This window comes from Rhinoraja longicauda, chromosome 23 (genome assembly GCF_053455715.1).
Source record: "Rhinoraja longicauda isolate Sanriku21f chromosome 23, sRhiLon1.1, whole genome shotgun sequence".
NCBI lineage: Eukaryota > Metazoa > Chordata > Chondrichthyes > Rajiformes > Arhynchobatidae > Rhinoraja > Rhinoraja longicauda.
The window spans coordinates 1075201-1092070 of NC_135975.1; the positions used below are offsets into that span (position 1 = coordinate 1075201).

Consider the following 16870-nt stretch of genomic DNA (forward strand, 5'->3'; position numbering starts at 1 on the left):
AATGTTCCTTAACCGTTGGGATAGTCCCTGCCTCAACTTTCAACTTATCTTAACTCGCACATCCCAAAGACATGCGGGTTTGTGGGTTAATCGTCCCCTCTGTAAATTGCCCCCCCGTGTGCAGGGAGTGGATGGGAAAGTGGGATAACATGGAACTAGTGTGAGCGGGTGATTGATGGTCGACATGGACTCGGTGGGCCGAAGGGCCTGTTTCCGTGCTGTATCTTTCAATCAATTCAACCGTGGAATCAGAGAATCATTCAGCATGGAAACAGGCCCTTCAGCCCAACGTGCCCATGCCCCATCTACACTAGTCCCACCTGCCTGCGTTTGGCCCATATCCCTCCAAACCTGTCCTGTCCATGTACCTGTCTAACTGTTTCTTAAACGATGGGATAGTCCCAGCCTCAACTACCTCCTCCGGCAGCAGCTCGTTCCATACACCCACCACCCTCTCAGCTATTCACATTAGGTCGTGGTTTTTATCCAGTTAATTATAATTCTGTTTATAAATAGTGTCTACAAGTTTGTGTTTCCCACTCACAACTAAATGGAAAGTATTTGTGACCTGGCATCTGGGACTGGGAACAACATCTGGGACTGGGAACAACATCTGTTTTTGCTTCCCTGATGAACGTTTCAGTCTCCAGTTACAAATTATTCCCCCCTCTTTTTCCTGCCCCGTCTCTGACCACCCCAATCACCCCACTCCCTCCCCCCCTCACACTCATCTCCCACCCCAGATGGGTCGACCCAAAACGTCACCCATTCCTTCTCTCCACAGATGCTGCCTGACCCGCTGAGTTACTCCAGCACTCTGTGAAACGTCACCTATCCATGTTCTCCACAGATGCTGCCTGACCCGCTGAGTTACTCCAGCACTCTGTGTCTACCTTCCTATATCTCTCTATTTCCCCCCTCATCCCCTTCTATCCCTCTCCCTCCCTTTTTCTTTGGTCATCGTTTCCATGCCCTAACTACACTGGTACCTCCTGCCTGCCTTTGGCCCATGTCCCTCCAAACCTGTCATAGAAACACAGACAATAGGTGCAGGAGGAGGCCATTCGGCCCTTTGAGCCAGCACCGCCATTCAATATGATCATGGCTGATCATCCACAATCAGTACCCCGTTCCTACTTTCTCCCCCATAGCCCTTGATTCCGTTAGCCCTAAGAGCTAAATCTAACTCTCTCTTGAAAACATCCAGTGAATTGGCCTCCACTGCCTTCTGTGGCAGAGAATTCCACAGATTCACAACTTTCTGAGTGAAAATGTTTTTCCTCATCTCCGTTCTAAATGGCCGACCCCTTATTCTTAAACTATGACCCCTGGTTCTGGACTCCCCCAACATGGGGAACATTTCTCCTGCGTCTAGCCTGTCCAATCCCTGAAGAATGTTATATGTTTTTATAAGATCCCCTCTCACCTGTCTAAATTCCAGTGAATACAAGCCCATTCTTTCATTATGTGTCAGTTCCGCCATCCCGGGGATTAACCTGGTGAACCTACGCTGCACGCCCTCAATAGCACGAATGTCCTTCCTCAAACTAGGAGAGCAACAGTCTTCTCCGTGTAGTTGTCCCAGTGTGTTTTAAACGTTGGGATAGTCCCAGTCTCACCTCCCTCTCCTGTGGCAGCCGGTTCCATACACCCACGGACCACTCACTACCCTCTGTGTGTGAACCGTCTCCTCCAACTCTCAGCTGCTCGCATTTAGTTGCGGTTTTAATCATGTTAATTATAATTCTGTTTATAAATAGTGTCTAAGTTTGTGTTTCCACTTGCAAATAAATGCAAAGTATTTGTGAGCGAGCATCTGTTAATGGGAAAAACATCTGGTATTGGCTTCTGAAATGGTGGGAAAGTAGTGCAGCGGGTAGAGCTGCTGCCTCACGGCGCCAGAGACCCGGGTTCCATCCCGACTACGGGTGCTGTCTGTACGGAGTTTGTACGTTCTCCCCGTGACCTGCGTGGGTTTTCTCCGGGCGCTCCGGTTTCCTCCCACACTCCAAAGACGTGCGGGTTTGGAGGTTAATTGGCTTGGTAAAATTGTACATTGTCCCTAGTGTGTGTAGGATAGTGTTAGTGTGGGGGGATCACTGGTCGGCACGGACTCGGTGGGCCGAAGGGCCTGTTTCCGCGCTGTATCTCTAAACTATATGAAGCTAAACTAATCAGTAGCAGCCTCAACAGCTGAGACAAGGTTCAGTGATGGAGGGTCACTTTGTTTGTTTGCATTGTAGGACCTCAAGATAAGCAGCAAAAATGAGAGTAGGGTTGCCAACTTCCACACTCCCAAATAAAGGACAAGGTGACGTCACCCAGCCAGCGGCCAGGTGCTCCCGCTCCAACAATGGCGGCCGCCCGGGCGCTGACTGACGGAGGTTGCCTGGCAACCCGCCTCCTGGCCCGGGCGGCCGCCATTGGTGGAGTGGGAGCACGTGGCCGCTGGCTGGGTGAGGTCACGTGGGGCGCGGGGCGGTGACGTCACCCTTTGTCCCGTATTTGGGAGCGAGGAAGTTGGCAACCCTACTAATACGGGACAAGGGCGGTCCCGTACGGGACAAACTAACTTAGCCCAAACTACGGGATGTCCCGGCTAATACGGGACAGTTGGCAACCGTAACGGTCAGAGGCGAGCTGGGCAGTGAGCAGGGATATAGTAGGGGATTTCTCGGTCAGTTCCCATTCCAGTTTCTCGTGAATCTCAGAGACACAGAATAGTGAAAGGCCTTGGTAGTGTGCGCGGAAACAGGCCCTTCGGCCCACCGAGTCCGTGCCGACCAGCGATCCCCGCACACTAACACTATCCTACACACACTAGGGACAAATTACAATTTTTACAGAAGCAAATTAACCCACAAACCTGTATGCCTTCAGAGTGTGGGAGGAAACCGGAGATCCTTGATCAGTGCGGGTGTCAGGGGTTATGGGGAGAAGGAAGGAGAATGGGGTTAGAACGGAGAGATAGATCAGCCGTGATTGAATGGTGGAGTAGACTCGATGGGCCGAATGGCCTAATTCTGCTCCTATCACTTATGAAGTTGTATCTCTGTGTCTCCCTCCCCCCCAACTCTCAGTTTGAGAAAGGGGTCTCGACCCGAAACGTCACCTATCCATGTTCTCCACAGATGCTGCCTGACCCGCTGAGTTACTCCACCACTCTGTGTGTATCTCAGCCTCCCTTCTGTCCGCGGTCCTCTGTGGGGGGGGAGTGGGGAGGGGGGGGGAGTGGGGAGTGGGGAGGGGGGGGGGGGGGGGGGGGGGGGCCAGCAGATGCCAGTGGTGACGCTGGGACTTGTGGGGAAAACTCTCTCACGCTCCAGAGACGGGTTAAACGTCAGATGATCGGCCGGCGATGAACTGCCACAGGAAGGGAATGATGGCAGAGTGCAACTAGGCCGGGATTAGCCCCAGCCGGGGAGGGGCACGGAGTGTGGGAACAGACACTGGTCCCAGGCAGCGGCCTCTGTAAATCACGCTGCGGACAAGTACAAAGCCCGTGCTGCGATCCGTGTTCCAATCCCGCTCCCCCACTCCAGTGTTGGCCCTGACAAGGAATGTCGTGGGAATGTTGGCAGGAAAACAAGGATCCAGAATTAGCGATTTCCCCAGACAGCTTTGGGCAGCCACGCTCAGCCGGTCCCTCTCTCTCCCCCCCCCCCCTCTCTCTCTCTCTCTCTCTCTCCCCCCTCCCTCCCTCTCCCCCTCTCTCTCTCTCTCCCCCCTCCCTCCCTCTCTCTCCCTCTCTCCCCCTCTCTCTCTCTCTCTCCCTCTCACTCTCTCCCTCCCTCTCTCTCTCTCCCTCCCCCTCTCTCTCTCTCTCTCTCTCTCTCTCTCTCCCTCTCCCTCCCTCCCTCCCTCTCTCTCTCTCCCCCCCCCTCTCTCTCTCTCTCCCTCTCTCTCTCTCTCCCTCTCTCCCTCTCTCTCTCTCTCCCTCTCACTCTCTCCCTCCCTCTCTCTCTCTCCCTCCCCCTCTCTCTCTCTCTCTCTCTCTCTCTCTCACCCCCCCCCTCTCTCCCTCTCTCTCCCCCCTGTCCCTGGTCCATCACTGGCTGCCCTGCTGTGGCTGCCCTGTTGTTTAGTCCGTGGGGAGATGAGTGATGGTGTCCACTGGATGGAGATGGATGTTACCAAGGCTCGTGGGTGGAGCTGAGAGACGTGGAGCCTGTCTTCATCGTCACCTCCTGAGGTTCCTGCTCTGAGACAGTCACTGAGCTGTGGTGTTTAGGAAGCAACTGCAGATGTTGGTTTGGACTGGAGATCGGCAAGGAAAGCCTTTCACCGTGCGTACCCTGGTACACGTGACAACCGCCTGGACTGGCGCTTGGGGTCGAGACCCTTCCCCTGTGGTGTTGACCACGTTCGCGTGTTTGTCTGGGCTCAGGGAGCAGCGCGCCGAGCTGGTGGGACCTCGGTCGTCAGGGCCACAGAAGCTCGTCTTCTGAGACAGTCAGCGAGCCGTGGTGATTAAGAAGGAACAGCAGCCGCTGGTGTACACCAAAGAGAGACGCAAAAGTGCTGGAGTAACTCGGCGGGCCGGACAGCATCTCTGGAGAGACGGAGTAGGGGGCTTGTGGTGCTGAGACCCCTCTTGTGGGAGCGTGTTTCTCCCCACAGCGCTGCGGAGGCAAGGAGCTGGAGGCAGTGACACCTCCATCTTCTCAGACGTTATACCATAGGGCCTGCTTCCATCGCCCTGTGTTGTCAGAGTCGTGCTCAGGAGAAGAAACATCGAAGCACAGAACACAGATGCAGGAGGCGGCCATTCGGCCCTTCGAGCCAGCACCGCCATTCAATGTGATCATGGCTGATCGTCCACAATCAGTGTCCCAGTTCCTGCCTTCTCCCCATCTCCTTCGATTCCACCAGCCCTAAGAGCTCAATCTAACTCTCTGCTGAGAGTCGAGAGAGGCGTGGGGTTAACTCGGCTCTGGCACCAGATTGTTTTAGCGTAGATTAGAGATACAGTGCGGGAACAAGCCCTTCGGCCCATCGAGCCCGTACTGTACCGTACCAACCAGCCATCGCCCGGCACACTGGGGACAATTAACCCACAAGCCCGCTGGTCTCTGGAGGAGCCCGGGGGGGAAAGGCAGGCGGCAGATCAGATCAGATGGCCACTGTGCTCTTTAGCTTTGAGGACTTGTTGTACAACTGGGACGGGGTGGTGTGGAACGTGACGGCTCGAGTCCTGAGGAACCTACGTGCCGCGCGGCTGCTGCTCAGGCCATGGTGCATCTCCCGCGGAATCTACCAGGTGAGTGCGGTCTCCACGCTCACGCCCACGCACACGCTCCCGCCCACGCTGACGCCCACACTCACGCCCACGCACACGCTCCCGCCAACGCTGACGCCCTCGCCCGCGCTCATGCCCACGCTCATGCCCGCGCTCACGCCCACACTCACGCCCACGCCCACGCCTCGAGACTGCCGCGATCACTTCACCTCAGCCTCGTTCAGTTTATTGTCACGTGTACCGAGCGAGGTACAGTAAAAAGCTTGTGTTGCGCGCTAACCAGTCAGCGGAAAGACAATACATTATTACAATCAAGCCGTCCACAGTTTACAGATACAGGATAAAGGAATAACGTTTAGTGCAAGGTAAAGACAGTAAAGTCTGATCATGGATAGTCCGAGGGTCACCAATGAGGTAGATAGTAGTTCAGCACTGCTCTCTGGTTGTGGTAGGATGGTTCAGTTGCCTGATAACAGCCGGGAAGAAACTGTCCCTGAATCTGGAGGTGTGCGTTTTCACACTTCTGTACCTCTTGCCCGATGGGAGAGGGGAGAAGAGGGAGTGGCCGGGGTGAGACTGGTCCTTGATTATGCTGCTGGCCTTGCCGAGGCAGCGTGAGGTGTAGATGGAGTCAATGGAAGGGAGGGCAGCAAAGATCAGTGGGCCGAAGGGCCTGTGACTGTACTGTACATCTCTCTGAGACCAGGGCGTCTAAATGGAAGGACGGGGCCGTGATATCGTTGGGCAGTGGGAGTCCACACGCGTTCTGACCGTGAATGGTAGCGGCTCCATTGGGTGGGAGCTGTGGGAAGCTGCTAGACTTGCAGAGTTCACTGCTGGTGCAGACTCTTCCCTGAGTCCCAGCACAGAGATCTGTGAAAATATGCGGCAACTTCACTTAGTTGTGGCACGCACACAACGTCAGAGAGCCCCTGGCTGTAGTCCGTGTGACTGTGCGAGATCTTGGCGAACGGTCAAAGAATTTGGGCCCTGTGCTGGGAAACTACGAGCCATGACTCCGGGAACTGCAGATGCTGGAGTCCAGAGAAAACCACAGAGTGCTGGAGTAACTCAGTGGGTCAGGCAGCATCTGTGGAGAACATGGATAGGTGACGTTTCACAGAGTGCTGGAGTAACTCAGCGGGTCAGGCAGCATCTCTGGAGAACATGGATAGGTGCCATTTCGGTTCTAGACCCTTCTTTAGATTATAGACAATAGACAATAGTTGCGGGAGGAGGCCATTTGGCCCTTCAAACCAGCACCGCCATTCAATGTGATCATGGCTGACCATTGAGAGTCAGGGGAGAGAGAAACTAGAGATATGGAAGGGCAAGGTGTGAAAATGACAGATCAAAGCAGAAGCTGGTCAAAGAAATGCAGAATGGTTCATTGTTATCTGAAGGGAAGGTGACAACGAGGCTACAATCAGTAAAATCAGAGAAGTCGGATTGTGGAGGGATGGAGAGAGGGAAAGCAAGGGTTACTTGAAGTGAAGTGAAATCAATGTTCACGAAGGAGGGTCTTGACCCATTCCCTCTCCGCACGTTTGTACGTTCTCCCCGTGACCTGCGTGGGTTTTCTCCGGGCGCTCCGGTTTCCTCCCACACTCCAAAGACGTGCAGGTTTGTGGGTTAATTGGCTTGGTACAAAATTGTGAATTGTCCCTAGTGTGTGTAGGGTGGTGTTAGTGCACGGGGATCGCTGGTCGGTGCGGACCCGATGGGCCGAAGGGCCTGTTTCCACGCTGTATCTCTGACCAACTAGTGTGTGAACGGGCGATCGCTGGTCGGTGCGGACTCGATGGGCCGAAGGGCCTGTTTCCGCGCTGTATCTCTGAACTGAACTAAACTAAACAAGACTAGACTAGACTGAACTAAAGTAAAGTAAGCATTGAACAGCCAATTGGTCAGCCTGGGGAGGTAGCGATCAGGCCCCGGGGCTGGTGGAATGTTCCAGATATAATTACAGCCAGGCTTCCTTTGTGAGGAATTTGTTGTAACTCATTAACTTCCAAGAATTACCGGCCTAGTTCCCGAGGGCAGAGGGGAGGGGGAGGAGGGGGGAGGGCGGGGGGGAGGGGAGGGGAGGGAGGAGGGGGGAGGGCGGAGGTGGGGAGGGCGGAGGTGGGGAGGGGGGATGGGTTACAGTGAACCCTTGTCCTCACAATGGAGTTCGTGCAGAAAACAGAATTCTACGCAGCGGATTTGTTCAGAAGAATCTAACGACGGAATCTCAACAGATTCAGCCCAAGGTGGGTGCGCAGCGGGTAGAGCTGCTGCCACCCGGTTTCCATCCCGACTACGGGCGCCATCTGTACGGAGTTTGTACGCTCTTCCCGTGACCTGCGTGGGTTTTCTCCGGGTGCTCCGGTTTCCTCCCACACACCAAAGACGTGCAGGTTTGTAGGTTAATTGGCTTGGTGTAAATGTAAGTTGTCCCTAGTGTGTGTGGGATAGTGTTAGTGTGCGGGGATCGCTGGTCGGCGCGGACTCGGTGGGCCGAAGGGCCTGTTTCCGCGCTGTATCTCTAAACTAAACTAAACCTAAACAGAACCCTTACTTCCTTTCTCTCCGTCCCTCCCCGACCCTGGTCGTCGTGCTAGTTTCACTGTCGTCCTGTTGAATTTCACTGTTTGTATAACTCATTATCACCTAGCCCACAGCCAACAATGGACCCTTGTGGGCTCCTCCTTTCCTTGATCATCGTTACATATCTTTCATTCATTTGTTCTATATTTCGCTACATCACCGTCTATATCTCTCGTCTCCCTTTCCCCCGACTCTCAGTCCGAAACGTCACCTATCCATGTTCTCCACAGATGCTGCCTGACCCGCTGAGTTACTCCAGCACTCTGTGAAACGTCACCTATCCACGTTCTCCACAGATGCTGCCTGACCCGCTGAGTTACTCCAGCACTCTGTGTTTCTCTTTATTTTCATTGACCACATCAGTGATTTCTCTCTCACGGTCTCTGACTGCAGGAAGTAGTGTTTGCTTTCGATGAGTGGCGATCTTTCCCATATTTTCGAGAGCAATTTTTTGTTGAAAGAGAGAGACCGGTGGAATTTACATCCGGTGGCCACAGAGATGGGACCACTACGCTGTGGAAAACATGTGTGGCTGCAGTCAGCCGCTTGTCCTGAGGCTAACATTATGCCTGTCTTTCAACTATAAACTTCTATAAAAGGAAATTAATACGACATTGGCACAAGGAGGCATCTCAGCCGCCGGTACGTCTGACCCCTGCATCCGCACCAATCAAAGATAGACACAGAGTGCTGGAGTAACTCAGTGGGTCAGGCAGCATCTGTGGAGAACATGGATAGGTGACGTTTCGGGTCGAGACCCTTCTTCAGACTGAAGAAGTCACCCATTCCTTCTCTCCACAGATGCTGCCTGACCTGCTGAGTTACTCCAGCACTCTGTGTCTACCTTCGGTTTAAACCAACATCTGCACTTCCTTCCCACACGTAGTGAAAATAAAGTGATGGGTTCAGAATTGTTCCCTGTCGTCTGGGCCAATAATGGACAAGGTGGTGGGAGATGAGGGGCTGTGGTGATGATCGCTCTGTTGTTCCGTCTTTGAGGCATTGCTTTGTTCAGGAGAATTACTGGCAACGGGGTTTACGGATGTCACGGACTGCAATCCTCATTACCTCTTTCTTAAGTCTAAAGAAACAGGCCCTTCGGCCCACCGGGTCCATGCCAACCAGTGGTCACCCGCTCACACTAGTTCCATGTTATCCCACTTTCACATCCACTCCCTGCACACCAGGGGGCAATTGATACAGGCACACACGCACGCACACACACACACGCACACACACATGCACACACACACGCACACACACACACACACACACATAGATACACGCACACACACACACACACACACATAGATACACGCACACACACACACACACACACACATAGATACACGCACACACACACACACACACACATAGATACACGCACACACACACACACACAAGCGCGCGCGCACACACACACACACATAGATACACGCACGCACACGCACATAGATACACGCACACATACACACGCACACACACTCGCACACACACACGTACACACACACACACATGCACAAACACGCACACACACACGTACACACACATAGATACACGCACACACACACACATAGATACATGCACTCACACAGTTACACACGGATACACAGACACAAACCCACACGTCTTTGTGATGTGGGAGGAAACCGGAGCACCCGGAGGAAACCCACGCGGTCCCAGGGAGAACGTACAAACTCCACACAGACAGTGCCCGGAGACAGAATCAAACACAGGCCTCTGGCGCTGGGAGGTTTATTATACGTGTGTATCGCATATTTGCAATGCACCGATATAATAGAGAATAAGTTTAAAAAAATAGGAAGCTGCAAATCTGGAATGTGCACAATCTGGTATGTGCACAATACTAGCGCAATAAAACCTGGTCGGTCGTGTAACCACAGACACGGTCCGTAGAAGATCACAGCTGCTGAGGTCAGTGTTGTGCAGCGTTCAACAGCCTGATGGTTGCTGGGAAGAAGCTGTTCTTGAACCTGGAGGTCACGGTTTTCAGGCTCCTGTACCTTCTCCCCCATGGTAGCAGCGAGATGAGAGTGTGGCCAGGGTGGTGTGGGTCAGTGTGTGATGGGCCAGGGTGGTGTGGGTCAGTGAGAGTGTGTCCAGGGTGGTGTGGGTCAGTGAGAGTGTGGCCAGGGTGGTGTGGGTCAGTGAGAGTGTGGCCAGGGTGGTGTGGGTCAGTGAGAGTGTGGCCAGGGTGGTGTGGGTCAGTGAGAGTGTGGCCAGGGTGGTGTGGGTCAGTGAGAGTGTGGCCAGGGTGGTGTGGGTCAGTGAGAGTGTGGCCAGGGTGGTGTGGGTCAGTGAGAGTGTGGCCAGGGTGGTGTGGGTCAGTGAGAGTGTGGCCAGGGTGGTGTGGGTCAGTGAGAGTGTGGCCAGGGTGGTGTGGGTCAGTGAGAGTGTGGCCAGGGTGGTGTGGGTCAGTGAGAGTGTGGCCAGGGTGGTGTGGGTCTCTGATGATGCTGGCTGCCATTTTGAGGCAGCACCTCCTGTAGATCCCTTTGATGGTGGGGAGGTCAGTGTGTGATGGGCCAGGCAGTGTCCACCACTCTCTGTGGTCCCCTTCGACCCTGGGCGTTTGTTGCTGAACCAGGCCGTGATGCAACCAGTCCGTCTGCTCTCTACTGGACACCTTTAGTTTTAGTTTATTTTAGAGATACAACACAGAAACAGGCCCTTCGGCCCACCGGGTCCGCGCCGACCAGCGATCCCTGCACACCAGCACTATCCTACACACACACACTAGGGACAATTTACATTTACACCAAGCCAATTAACCTACAAACCTGCACGTCTTTGGAGTGTGGGAGGAAACCGGAGCACCCGGAGAAAACCCACGCAGGTCACGGGGAGAACGTACAAACTCCGTACAGACAGCGTCCGTAGTCGGGATGGAACCCGGGTCTCCAGCGCTGTGAGGCAGCAGCTCTACCCGCTGCGCCACCGCGCCGCCCACAGTAGATGGTCAAGGTACATTTGGCAACGTACCAAATCTCCTCACTCCAGAGAGCTTGATCCAGATGTGCCCATTGATCGGCATGGACATGGTGGGCCGAATGGCCATGGGTGGGCCGAATGGCCATGGTGGGCCGAATGGCCATGGTGGGCCGAATGGCCATGACTATCTTGGGCAGAAGTGAGGATCGCTTCAAGGACAGATTCCAGACGCCGTGGGTCTGTCGGTGAATGGTAGAGCTGCTGCCTCACAGCGCCAGAGACCCGGGTTCCATCCCGACTACGGGCGCTGTCTGTACGGAGTTTGTACGTTCTCCCCGTGACCTGCGTGGGTTTTCTCAGGGCGCTCCGGTCTCCTCCCACACTCCAAAGACGTGCAGGTTTGTAGGTTAATTGGCTTCGGCATAAATGTAACTTGTCCCCAGTGTGTGTAGGATAGTGTTAGTGTGCGGGGATCGCTGGGCGGCGCGGACCCGGTGGGCCGAAGGGCCTGTTTCCGCGCTGTATCTCTAAACTAAACTATCGGTGGGTTGCTCATCGATCTCCGCTCGCTGGCTTGTCACTTGTTGCCACAGACGGCTGTGGAGGTTACAAGTCAGTGGGTATCTTCAAGGCAGAGATGGACCGATCCTTGATCAGTGCGGGTGTCAGGGGTTATGGGGAGAAGGCAGGAGAATGGGGTTAGGAGGGAGAGATAGATCAGCCATGATTGAATGGCGGACTAGACTAGATGGGCTGAATGGCCTAATTCTGCTCCTATCACTTATGACCTTATGATACGGTGACCCGCGGAGCGCCCTAGGTCGGGGTCAGAGTCAGGGGTCAGGGTCGAGGGGTCGGGGTCAGTGTGGAGGGGTCAGGGTCAGGGTTGGGGTCAGGGTCGGGGGTGGGCTGTTCCAGCTCCTCAGTCTGTCGTGTTGATGTCCTGTAACCCGGGTTAAACCCGTCCCGTGTGTGTCGGCCCGAGACCCCCCCCCCCCCCTGCTCCCCCCGCCCCGCTCAACACGGCCCGTCTGTGGGCACAGCTCCTCATCCCCCAGGACCCTCTCCCCTCCAAGCCCCCCGCCCCACACTGCCTCTCCACCGCCCCACCCTCTCCCCTCCCAGCCCCCCGCCCCACACTCTCTCTGTCCCTATTTCTCTCCCTCTCCTCTCTCACTCACTCTCTCCCTCCCCCTCTCGCTCTCACTCATTCTCTCCCTCTCTCTCTCTCTCCCTTTCTCTCTCTCTCCTTCGCTCCTCCCCTCTCTCTTCCTCCCCCTCCCCTCTCTCTCTCTCTCCCTCCCTTTCTCTCTCTCACTCATCCTCTCTCTCTTTCACACTCATTCTCTCTCTCTCTCTCTCCCTCCCCCCCTTCTCTCTCTCTCTCCCTCTCTCTCCCTCCCCCCCTTCTCTCTCTCTCTCCCTCTCCCTCTCCCCCTCCCCCTCTCCCCCTCCCCCTCTCCCCCCCCCCTGCGCTCTCTATGTGCCAGCTCCCCTCCCCCTGCGCTGTGCTGTGTGTGCATTGTGTTGTGTGTACATGTATGTGCTGTCAGTGTCCGTGTTCACGGCCGTGATCGCCGGTCCCCGCGGCTCGTCACTCGTCCCCATCACGGCCGGTGTAACTCCCGCGGTACGTGAGTGAACGCAATATAGACCGCTGTAGCCCCCCCAGACACCGCCCCCCCCCCCCCCCGAACCTCTGGTACCCTGTGTGTGTGTATCGGGGTGGGTGTGTATGGGTGTGTGTGGGTGTGTGGGGTGGGTGTGTGTGGGGTGGGTGTGTGTGTGTATGTGTGTGGGGTGGGTGTGTATGTGTGTATGTGTGTGTGTAGGTGTGTGTGTGTGTGTGTGTGTGGGGTGGGTGTGTGGGGGTGTGTGTGTGTGTGTGTGTGGGTGTGTGTGGGTGTGTGTGTGTGTGGGTGTGTGTGTGGGTGTGTGTGTGTGGGTGTGTGTGTGTGTGGGGTGGGTGTGTGGGGGTGTGTGTGTGTGTGGGTGTGTGTGTGTGTGTGTGCTGGTGCTAACACCCCCCTCAGTATTCCCATTTCTCCGGGCTGGAGCGTTGTGCAGGATTCCATAGACTGGGGACGTGGGGGGGTGGGATGTGGGGGGGTGGGATGTGGGGGGTGGGGTGGGACGTGGGGATGTGGGGGGTGGTTAGTGGGGGGTGTGTGGGGTGTGGGGGTGAGGTGTGGAGGGTGGGGGTGTGGGGGTGAGGTGTGGAGGTGGGGTGTGGGGGTGGGGTGGGGGGTGGGGTGTGGGGGTGAGGGTGGGGTGTGGGGGTGGGGTGTGGGGGTGAGGTGGGGGTGGGGTGTGGGGGTGGGGTGTGGAGGTGGGGTGTGGGGGTGGGGTGTGGGGGTGAGGTGTGGAGGGTGGGGTGAGCTGTGGGATGTGGGGGGTGGGCTGTAAAGCTAGGCCCTTGTTTCACTGCTCGTTGTGTGACCTGAATGTATTAGCCGGTGGGTGAATCACTGTGTGACAGGGAGCTCTTAAATATCCCTCTTAAAGAGCAGCTAAAGTGTGCAAAGCTGTCTCGCTCAGGCTGCAACAACACACACACACACAGGCAGCTCACAGTAACTACACAGAAGGCTCGACAGTGAAGGGAATGTTAAACACGTATTGTAGAGATCTGTATTCTATCTGCAGCAGTGCAAAGGAACATCTCAGCGGGACGTCTGTGTCTCTCTCCAGTGCGGTTGAAATTAAAAGAATCAAAGCAATGTTTTGCTCAAGATTCCAGTTCAGTTTAGTTTATTAACACAGAAAATAGGTGCAGGAGGAGGCCATTCAGCTCTTCGAGCCAGCACCGACCGCCATTCAATGTGATCACGGCGGATTGTCACGTACAGTGATAAGCTTTTGTTGCGCGCTAACCAGTCAGTGGAAAGACAATACATGATTACAATCGAGCCGTCCACAGTGAACAGATACATGATAAAGGGAATAACGTTTAGTGCAAGGTAAAGCCAGTAAAGTCCGATCAAGGATAGTCCGAGGGTCACCAATGAGGTAGATAGTAGTTCAGCACTGCTCTCTGGTTGTGGTAGGATGGTTCAGTTGCCTGATAACAGCCGGGAAGAAACTGTCCCTGAATCTGGAGGTGTGCGTTTTCACACTTCTGTACCTCTTGCCCGATGGGAGAGGGGAGAAGAGGGAGTGGCCGGGGTGAGACTGGTCCTTGATGATGCTGCTGGCCTTGCCGAGGCAGCGTGAGGTGTAGATGGAGTCAATGGGAGGGAGGTTGGTTTGTGTGATGGTCTGGGCTGCTGGCCTTGCCGAGGCATCTGCAGTTCCTTGTGACTGAAGAAATATCGTACCCGGGTAACAGATTTAAAGCCTTTTTTTGTCTTCCTGCTTGATGCTTTAATGGGAAAACGTACTAACTTGTGTCAGAGGGAACTGCTGATGCTGGTTGGAACTGGAGACAGACACAAAATCTTGGAGTAACTCAGCGGGTCAGGCAGTATCTGTGGAGAACATGGATAGGTGACGTTTCACAGAGTGCTGGAGTAACTCAGTGGGTCAGGCAGCATCTGTGGAGAACATGGATAGGTGACGTTTCACAGAGTGCTGGAGTAACTCAGCGGGTCAGGCAGCATCTGTGGAGAACATGGATAGGTGACGTTTTGGGTCAGGACCCTTTGAGATTTTCTTTGTCTACAGCTCCTCTCCTTAATTTCATGTCATAGGAGCAGAATTAGGCCATTCCACCCATCTAGTCTACTCCGCCATTCAATCATGGCTGATCTATCTCTCCCTCCTAACCCCATTCTCCTGCCTTCTCCCCATAACCCCTGACACCCGCACTGATCAAGAATCTATCTCTTGTCTTAAAAATACGCACTGACTTGTGGCCTCCACAGCCGTCTGTGGCAATGAATCCTACAGATTCACCACCCTCTGAATATAGAAATTCCTCCTCATCTCCTTCCTAAAGGAACGTCCTTTAATTCTGAGGCTGTGCCCTCTGGTCCTAGACTCTCCCACTAGTGGAAACATCCTCTCCACATCCACTCTGTCCAGGGCTTTCACTGTTCCTCAGTGTAATTCCAGTGTTCGATTGCTGTTAATGTTCATTGAGAATGTGCTCTAAGATTCCAGGGGGGCAGGGATTCAGCTCAGCAAACGTTCAGCAGTTTGCACATCTTTCAATCGTTGGTCTTTATCTCTCTACATCATCGCCTATATCTCTTGTCTCCCTTATCCCGAACCTAAGAGTCTGAACAAGGGCCTAGACCCGAAACGTCACCCATTCCTTCTCTCCAGAGATGCTGCCTGACCCGCTGAGTTACTCCAGCACTCTGTGAAACGTCACCTATCCATGTTCTCCACAGATGCTGCCTGACCCGCTGAGTTACTCCAGCACTCTGTGTCTGTCCTCGGTTTAAACCAGCGTCAGTAGTTTCTTCCAGCACATTCCGCAGTTTGTAATCCCCAGACAGGAGGTTAGTGCCGCGGGGAATGTTTTGTGTAGCCAGCAGGTTATTTTGCTTCTCCTGAGGTGAATCTGGGCCACGTTCAGGAATGTAAATCTAACCGGGTTTGTAGCAGCGGGTGGGTCGAACCACTGCCTCACAGCGCCAGAGACCCACGTTCCATCCTGACCCCGGGCGCTGTGTGTGTGTGCGTGCGTGCGTGCGTGCGTGCGTGGAGTTTGCACGTTCTCCCCGTGACCTGCGTAGGTTTTCTCCGGGCGCTCCGGTTTCCTCCCACATCCCAAAGACGTGCGGGTTTGTGGGTTAATCGGCCCCTCTGTAAATTGCCCCCCGGTGTTCAGGGAGTGGATGAGAAAGTGGGATAACACGGAACTAGTGTGTGAGCGGGAGATCGCTGGTCGGCACGGACTCAGTGGGCCGAAGGGCCTGTTTCCGTGCTGTGTCTCTAAACTAAACTAAATCACATGCACCCTGCCAATGGTTCAGTGCCCATGAATCCATGCAAAGCTCCAAATATCCACCCCCATCCTGGTTTTGTACACCTCTATAATCGGGTTGCCAACCGTCCCGTATTAGCCGGGACGTCCCGTATTCTGGGCTAAGTTAGTCTGTCCCGTACGGGACCGCCCTTGTCCCGTATTAGTAGGGTTGCCAACTTCCTCACTCCCAAATACGGGACAAAGGGTGACGTCACCGCCCCGCGCCCCACGTGACCTCACCCAGCCAGCGCCCACGTGCTCCCGCTCCACCAATGGCGGCCGCCCGGGCCGGGAGCGCGGGGGCGCTGGCTGGGTGAGGTCACGTGGGGCGCGGGGCAGTGACATCACCCTTTGTCCCGTATTTGGGAGTAGGGAAGTTGGCAACCTTATATAGAGGTGTACAAAGCCATGAGAAGAATAGATGGGGTGAATAGGCATTTACCCAGCTTAGTGGAATCGATGACCAGAGGACACGGGTTTAAGGTGATGGGGGGGAAAGATTTAATAGCAATCTAAGATGTAACATTTCCACACAGAGGGTGGTGGGTGTATGGAACGAGCTGCCGGAGGAGGTAGTTGAGGCTGGGACTATCCCAACGTTTAAGAAACATTTGGACAGGAACGTGGATAGGACAGGTTTGGAGGGATATGGACCAAGCGCGGGCAGGTGGGACTAGTGTAGCTGGACATTGTTGGTCAGTGTGGGCAGGATGGGCCGAAGGGCCTGTTTCCACGCTGTATCACTCTGATAGCAATGAGATGAGAGTGTGGCCAGGGTGGTGGGGGTGCCTGGTGATGCTGGCTGCCTCCTGTATCACAACCCTCTCTGTACAAACATGCTGTTCAGCCACAGACAGAACACTTTACAACAAGCGCTGAGTAAATATTTAGTCGGGTTATTTGACTGTAGCTGGTGATATATTTGCACTGCGGTGTGGATTGTCCACGGCAACGTTACTGAGGCCCAGTCACCGAAGCTCAAAGCAACAATCTGTGTTACTGAGCTGTCTGAAGAAGGGTGTCGAGCCGAGACCTCACCCATTCCTTCTCTCCTGAGATGCTGCCTGTCCCGCTGAGTTACTCCAGCATCTTGTGTCTGTCTTCGGTTTAAACCAGCATCTGCAGTTCCTTCCTACACAATCCGTGTTACTTGCTGTACAACATTCCTATCTTAG

General features: G+C 54.6%; 2 protein-coding genes across 2 annotated transcripts in view; one reads left to right on the top strand and one right to left on the bottom strand.

Moving 5' to 3' along the window:
* Window positions 1-16870, bottom strand: part of LOC144604774 (endosome/lysosome-associated apoptosis and autophagy regulator family member 2-like) — a 174972-nt gene that overhangs the window by 54056 nt on the left and 104046 nt on the right. The gene's annotated exons all lie outside the window — the stretch shown is intronic.
* The window catches only part of LOC144605052 (FERM domain-containing protein 4B-like), a 36177-nt gene continuing 23331 nt past the window's right edge, over window positions 4025-16870 (top strand). The window contains exon 1 of the mRNA XM_078420094.1: window positions 4025-5260. Within this exon, the coding sequence (XP_078276220.1) occupies window positions 5117-5260 (144 nt within the window). The 5' untranslated portion in view covers window positions 4025-5116. The remainder of the gene's footprint in view (window positions 5261-16870) is intronic.